The following is an 8,298-nucleotide window of genomic DNA, read 5'->3' on the forward strand; positions in this document are numbered from 1 at the left end:
AAAACGTGTGAAGGAGAACATTCTTGGCTATGAAGCACATAGTGAAAATATCACGGTTGTGAGGACTGAACTAATCCAAGTTAGATGAACCAGGATATATTATTGTGTGAATTATCTTTCTATTATCTCCATTTATTTATCACTCATTTAGCCTTGATCACATGGTGAAATTTTTATTGTTATATTACTAACGAAGAATGTTTTGTGTTTATTGTTTATCAAACCAAGGTCATTTTTTAGTTAAACTTTTTTTAATACAAAAATTAATTATAAAAAGGGAATCACAATTCAAACTCTCATTTCTTGTAATTGACATTGTTACTTCAATTGTAATTATAAATTATTTTGATAGTAAATTGTATTTTTCTAAAACTTTTATGATAATAAATTATATCTTTTAATGACTACTTTAATGATTCAAAAATTAATTTAAAATTTTTAGTAAGCCAAAAAAATCAAAATAAAAACATCCTACATTTTTAATATCTATAATGGTGATTTTTACCTTAAAAAAAACAAAAACTTGACGTATTGAATGAGCTATTTACTACGTTGATGGGTCCCATGGGCTGAGAATATTCATTCAAGCTTCGTGTTAAAATTAAAGAAATAAGAGATCTTTGTGAGTGTACTTTTCAACATGGGTAGAATTTTCAGTTTTGCCGCCCCCTATGGGTACTTTTCTCTACTTTTTAGTGCTTCGTCCATTAAAGAGTCTTTTTAGAGAAATTATTTAAGGTCATTTTTTTTAAGTTTAATTGTAGTTTCACTTTTTTTTGTTTTTATTGATTTACATAATTTTTATTTTTATTTAATTTTAAAAGTCGACAGTTTTGATATCTTTTTGATTTTTTAACTAAAAAATATAACGTAAGATGCTTTAAATAACGTCATATGATGTGATGATGTAGAATGATTAATACTATGTAATACGTCGTAAAAACTTATATTTTAATGTTATTTAAAGCATTTAATTTGGCCCTATAAGAATGATTAATACGTTGTAAAAACTTATATATATTTTAACTTTAATTTTTTTTCATATTATTAATTTAATTAATGACATATGAATAGTTAGTACTTCTAGATAGTTCTATATCATATAATTTTGTATGTTACGTCATTAGAAATATATCAAATCGTTATTTTTTAGTTCAAAAATCTGAAGTAGGAACTAAAACTGTTGACTTTTAAAATAGGGGGGCCAATATCGTGAATTAGTAATAATAGTAAGACCAAAACTGTAATTAAATTTTTTTTTTAAATAGTTCATTTAACTTTTTTTAATTAAATAAATTTTTTTTATATGTATATTTAGTTTTTTTCGTCTTTGTGCTATGTTTGATATTTTGTTTCGATGCGACGTTTGATTTTTCGCTTTGTTGCAATGTTCGTTTGATTTAGATTGTTTGATTAACTTCGATTAAGTGAAAGTTCAGATTAAATCAATAATTTTTACGTCTTTAACTTTGAATGCATATGTATTTTGAGCATTTTAATTTTTTCATATTTATAAATTTTATCATAATTGTATATATTATGTTGTTTTAATGTGAATGTTGCAAATTTGTTAGTAAATTTTTGATTTTTTAGTTTAACAACTTTAAATTATATAAGAATTTGAATTTGAATTTGAATTTGAATGTGAATGAAATGATATTATCTTCCAAAAAAACATATGAGTAAAACTTTCTAGGCGCAACAATATTCCTCACTGAACGCTCGTAAAATAAAAAAGCAATTAGCGTACTGAATTTTTTTGACATTGAAGTCTGAAAGGTCTCGTCTTCGATCTTTTCAAAGTAAAAAAGTTTGAAGTTTGAAAAGAAATCTTAAATTAGTGTTATGTTCAACACATATATGAATATTTTGAAACTTAAATTTCTTTGGTAACACGTATCCTCACTAACTATATGTCTATATATACATGTATCCTAAGTTCCTACTTAATTAGTCCTCTCAAATAACATTCAGATAAAATAAAAGTGTCATTTTCTCATACTCTTTTCTGTTATCATTTTCATTTGATTTGATACAACATGGAAAACACTTTATCAAATGAAAAGGAAATACCTGTCTTTGGTTGGGCTGCTAGAGACTCCTCAGGAATTCTCTCCCCTTTCAGTTTCTCTAGAAGGTATGCAATTTTTTCTTTGGTGAAGCCATAAATAAAAATGTTACACCCAACATTTTCAGAGGCCTCAAACAGATTTTATTGTGGTTTTTATTTTTTTAATATAAAAATTGAGATCTATTTATGTATGATTATGACTTATAAAAATATGATTTTATTTTACTAGTAAAAATATTTTTAAAAAGGGAAATTGTGAGAATTTGTTCCCGTTTGACCCAAACATATAATCTCATACCATATTGTGTGCCAACATTTTTATGTCTTATCATTTCTATGATTTATTTATTTATTGTCATTTACTTAATGTTATAGGGCCAATGGAGATCGTGATATCACTATAAAGATACTCTATTGTGGGATTTGCCATGCAGACGTTCATTTTGCCAAGGATGAACTAGGCCATAGCATTTTTCCCATGGTTCCGGGGTATGATTCTTGTTATTGCTAATCATTCTCCAACATCCAAAAATACATTAATTAGAACTTGATTCTAAACTATAAAGATTGATATATGCATTGAAGAATTAACAATTTTAAATATACGAACTATTTGATCTTGATCGGACACTTCAGATTGGACGATTCATATTCTAATTTTATATTTTAGACATGTTTTGCAAACAAAGTCATAATATTAATATATACACTAATTTTGGTTTTTTTTTTAATGGTGACAAATTTAGACACGAAATAGTGGGTGAAGTGATTAAGGTAGGTCCAAATGTAACAAAATTCAAAATTGGGGACATAGCAGGAGTGGGTCCATTTTGTGGTTCATGCGGTTCATGTTCGAATTGTGAGAAAGGTTGGGAAAGTTATTGTTCCAAAGCCATTTTAACTTATAATGCACATGACCATGATGGATCAATAACCTATGGTGGATACTCAAATAAAATAGTGGTTAATGAACATTTTGCTATTATAATGCCAAAAGGGTTACCACTAGAAGGTGCAGCACCATTGCTATGTGCTGGATTAACAGTTTATAGTCCAATGATGCATCATGGATTGTGTCAAAGTGGACAACATTTGGGTGTTGTTGGTTTAGGTGGACTTGGTCATGTGGCGGTTAAGTTTGCTAAGGCTTTTGGCATGAAAGTTAGTGTCATAAGTACTTCCCCTGGAAAAAAGAAGGAAGCTTTGGAAAGGCTTGGTGCGGATTCGTTCTTGCTCATCAATGATCAACAACAATTGCAGGTAATCACAATTAAGTTCTAAACATTTTTTAGAAAACTATTAATATGGTAATGAATGAATGAACTACAATTAAGATCTAAACATTTTCTAGTCTTCTAAATTAGAGTTGTCAAATGGATCAACTTATTTCAGTCTAATTCAAATGAACCAATATATATATATATATATATATATATATATATGGATCAATGCGGTCCGACCCAATTTGTAATAAACAGCTAATATTTAAATGTAACTCAACCCTTTTAAGTTACAAGGACTCGTGGTTTAGTCCGACCATTTTTCTATTTTTTTTTTTTTTTATAAATATTTTAGTACAAATTAATAGTTAGTTTTGTTGTTAATTAGGAAGCAAAGGACACAATGGATGGCATCATTGACACAGTTTCAGGCCCTCACTCACTCCACCCATTAATTGATATGTTGAAGACATGTGGAAAATTGATTTTAGTGGGTGCATCCATTACACCTCCTGTTTTGCCATACATGCCTTTGATGTTTGGTAAGTTATAATCTTATATTATAATGATTTATACTACTAGATGATATTTTAAGTTATAATTAATTAATTTAATCTTGGGATTAATTAAGAATAAATTATTTAATTAGGGAGGAAGATAATTGCTGGTAGTGCTGGGGGAGGAATGAAAGAGAGCCAAGACATGATGGATTTTGCGGCAAAGCATAATATCACAGCAGATATTGAAGTGATTTCCATGGATTATGTGAACACTGCTTTTGAGCGTCTTGCTAAGAATGATGTTAAATATCGATTTGTCATCGATGTGGCTAACACTCTTAATTAACATCTCTCTTATGTTAATTAATTAATAGGTAGCTTCAAAACGGTCTTCGACTTAGGTGCATAAAATCAATTATCAGTTTTAGTTATCTTCTACTATATGTAATGCATAAAAAAATAAGCTTGCCAGTTTAGCAAGCAGTTTTAGTTATCATTCATTTTAATTTATCTATGGCAATAAAAGAGAAGTACTTATTTATCTTATGTAAAAAAAATTTAGAAGTACTTTACCTGATTTTTTGGTTTTTAATATTGAAAAATGTTTGGTCAAAAGTTTTGATATTTCTTCTATTAGGGTAATGAATTTAAATTTTGAAACTTAAGCCTCTTTTATTTTGTAAAAATATTTTAATTTATTTTCTAATAAAATACATATTAATTTTACTTTGACGATAGATTCTTGAAGTAAATCATTTGTTAGAGAGAAGATTAAATGGTAGTTAATGAAGTTATACATTTTGACAAACAATGAAAATAATTACTTTTTGCATTTTCATTTTTTTTAAATGTAAATAATATTCACTTTAAAAATTTTTTATTTCTTATTAATCAGTAAAACTAAAAAAAATGAAAATATAAAAATATTTTCAAAAAATGAAGAAGATACAAATGAGAAGATGAAGTATACAAAACTAACTTTAATTTTGTGTATGAAGTATACATTAAAAGTTAAAAGAACCCATAGTTCCATGGGCCACTCCTACCCTAAGCCCATCATTTCCTAACTTTCCATCCTGAATTTGGGATGAGGCTTGCGACGCACTTTAAAACTAAAGTAGTAACATCCACAACCTTAAAGTATCAATTATTGATTTGTTTTTATTTAATGATTGCTCAGTTTAAATAAGTTAAATCCTTAAATTCGTGTAAATTATTGATGTCACTTTCGAGGTTAAATCTCCAATTTGGAGTTTTGCAAAAAATACAGTCACATATCATTCATATGCGAGAAAAGGCCAACAAATGCAAAACTAAATAAGCAATTAGTAATACATATTATCTTGAATACTATCACCACATAGAAACGAAATATTATCTATATCAAACGAAATATGTCACTTTTTTTTATAGTGCTAATTTATAAAAATGACTATATTATCTTTCATTTTTAATTTAAGAAACTAAATTTTTATTCTGCAAATCTGAGCAATTAAATTAATCTATCTTTATAATTTAAAAGACTAAAATTTTAATTAGTTTAAAATAATATATCTGGTTAGACATGTTGGAAAAACCTTAATAACGTTGTGCTCAACAATCCATGTCAATTACATGATGAATAGCCAAAGGCGGAAGCATACCTGTGGGAATTGCCATTAATGAAATCGTGAGATGATGATGATAGAGCCAATGGGTTGGGTGATCTTCCTCAGCAAAACACCCTGAAGACCTTGCTCTCTTGATGGGGATAGAGAGAACCAGAGAATTTTCTCCTTTAGGGTTTTGAAACTGAATAGTCTTGTTGTGTTTGCCTTGGGGACCATTACCCCTATATATAACTATTATTAGTTATATCCCAAATTGCAGTATTTCCAATTCAGCCCCTCATTAAATTAGAAACTGCCTGGTATCTACACTATTAATTTTCATAACTATTATGCTCTTTAGCCATAAACTATTATATATTATTTGACCCCTAGTTTATTGGCTAATTATATAATGACCCTAACACACTTTATTAATTAATTACATATGTGACCCATAAATCTTACAATCTCTCACTGGTCACACATGTATCCTTAGGAGTGTGTTAGACTTTATGACGTCAAAAATGTCATTATAATTACCTTGAGTATAATCCAAATTGTCTCGTCCATTAATCATATCAGCACATGGAACCAAAGAGGCTTTCGTCATAATAAGCATAACTAAACCCATCAATGATCACCCGTACTGACACAACTAAATGACATAGACCCATTATGAAAAGTGTAGCATGAAAATTACATGAAGTTGGTCAATGCATGTCAATTTTCAACTGGTCCTACTTTATCGAATGAGATCATACCATAACTTAAATGTACAAAGTAACCAAAAACTGAATACTTTAAACTTTATTTCTGATCAGAAAGTCCAAATACAATGTATTTGTACTTTACAATTAAACATAGAACATGAATTACATAATGGACGAAACTCCCACTAAAATCAAGATTCCTCAAACTGTAGCACACCCATGTGAGCAGTATGCTCATGAAAGACCTTGGGTGGTAGACCTTTAGTGAGTGGATCCGCAATCATGGAGTTTGTCCTTAAGTGTTCTATGGATATCTGTCCACTTTGTACCTTCTCTTTAACAACTAGGAACTTAATGTCAATGTGCTTTGACTTGGTTGAGCTCCTATTATTGTTAGAATACAGGACTGCTGATCTATTGTCACAATACAACTTGAGTGGTCTTTCAATCCCTTCAACTATTTGCAGCCCCGTGACAAAATTTCTCAGCCAAATGCCCTGGTCAGATGCCTCATGAATTGCTACGAATTCTGCTGCCATGGTTGATGAAGCAGTAAGACCTTGCTTGGCACTACGCCAAGAAACTGCTCCACCAGCTAACAGAAAGACATAGCCTGAAGTTGATCTTAAGCTGTCTTGGCATCCCGCAAAATCCGAGTCAGAGTACCCAGTGATCTCTAACTGGTCTGACCTCCTATATGTGAGCATGTAGTTTCTTGTTCTCTTCAAATATCTCATGACCCTCTTGGCTGCTTTCCAATGGTCAAGACCTGGATTGCTTAAATATCTGCCTAAAATCCCTACTATGAACGCTATGTCTGGACGCGTACATACTTGGGCATACATAAGACTCCCTACAGCTGAAGCATAAGGGATCTTTTGCATTTCTTGAATTTCCAAACTTCCCTTAGGGCACTGTTTGAGACTAAACTTGTCTCCCTTAGCAACTGGGGTGTCCCCTGGTTTGCAATCCTGTAACCCAAACCTTTTGAGAACCTTATCGATATAGCTCTTTTGTGACAATCCAAGAATACCTCGAGATCTGTCTCGGTGTATCTGAATTCCTAATACAAAAGAGGCGTCACCAAGATCTTTCATCTCAAAATGCTTTGATAGAAATTTCTTAGTTTCGTGCAACATGCCTATATCGTTAGTGGCAAGCAGTATGTCATCAACATACAAGACCAGGAAAATATGTCTGCTCCCACTGAACTTATGATACACACAATCATCAACTGTATTCATCTCAAAACCAAATGAGAGAATTACTTGATGAAATTTATGGTACCATTGACGAGAAGCTTGTTTTAGCCCATAAATGGATTTTCTTAGTTTGCACACCATATTCTTTGGGTCTCCCAACACAAAGTTTTCTGGCTGCACCATATAGATCGTCTCATCAATGTCGCCATTGAGAAAAGCTGTTTTTACATCCATTTGATGAAGCTCCAAATTAAAGTGAGCAACAAGAGCCATGATTATTCTTAAAGAGTCCTTCGATGAAACCGGAGAGAAAGTCTCTTTATAATCAATCCCTTCCTTTTGAGTATAACCCTTAGCTACAAGACGTGCCTTATATCTCTCCACATTACCATTGGAATCCCGCTTGGTTTTAAAAATCCATTTGCAACCAATGGGTTTCTTTCCTTCAGGTAATGGGATAAGTTCCCAAACTGAATTGTCTTGCATAGACTTGTACTCCTCATTCATTGCTTCGATCCACTTATCTGAACGAGAATCTTGCATGGCTTGATGAAAGTTGACTGGGTCGTCTTCCGTCATGCCAACATTTTCCTCTACCTCATTGATAAATACTACATAATCATCCGAAATAGCATTTTTCCTTTCTCTAGTGGATCTCCGCAATGGAGCTGGCTCTTGAGGCACTTGTTCTTGAGGATCTTGAATTTGATCTGGATTTTGTTCTTCCTGAACAACCAGATCATCTTGAGTTTGTTCAATAATGGGAAAGTCAATTGGTGGAAGAATCAGTTCTGGAATTGTTACCGATTCTTCCTCAAAGACAAAATCTTTAACCTTAATCTTCCCCCCAAACTCAATATCCTCAAAGAACGTTGCCGTTCCCGTCTCAAAAATTGTTCTCAAATTAGGATCATAAAATTTATAGCCCCTTGATTTTTCTGAGTACCCTATAAAATAGCTGCTAATTGTTCGGGGTTCAAATTTCTTTTCATTCGGCCTATAAGGC

General features: G+C 31.2%; 1 protein-coding gene across 1 annotated transcript; it reads left to right on the top strand.

The window, feature by feature from the left end:
* The first annotated feature begins 1,964 nt into the window (after positions 1-1,964).
* LOC101511616 (probable mannitol dehydrogenase) lies at positions 1,965-4,301 on the top strand. The gene is made up of 5 exons (XM_004512507.4): positions 1,965-2,137; positions 2,447-2,560; positions 2,818-3,331; positions 3,680-3,833; positions 3,941-4,301. The coding sequence occupies exons 1-5, from the start codon at positions 2,040-2,042 to the stop codon at positions 4,135-4,137; spliced, it is 1,077 nt and encodes a 358-aa protein (XP_004512564.1). The 5' UTR covers positions 1,965-2,039; the 3' UTR covers positions 4,138-4,301.
* Positions 4,302-8,298: the final 3,997 nt, after the last annotated feature.

This window comes from Cicer arietinum, chromosome 8 (assembly GCF_000331145.2).
Source record: "Cicer arietinum cultivar CDC Frontier isolate Library 1 chromosome 8, Cicar.CDCFrontier_v2.0, whole genome shotgun sequence".
NCBI classification, from domain to species: domain Eukaryota; kingdom Viridiplantae; phylum Streptophyta; class Magnoliopsida; order Fabales; family Fabaceae; genus Cicer; species Cicer arietinum.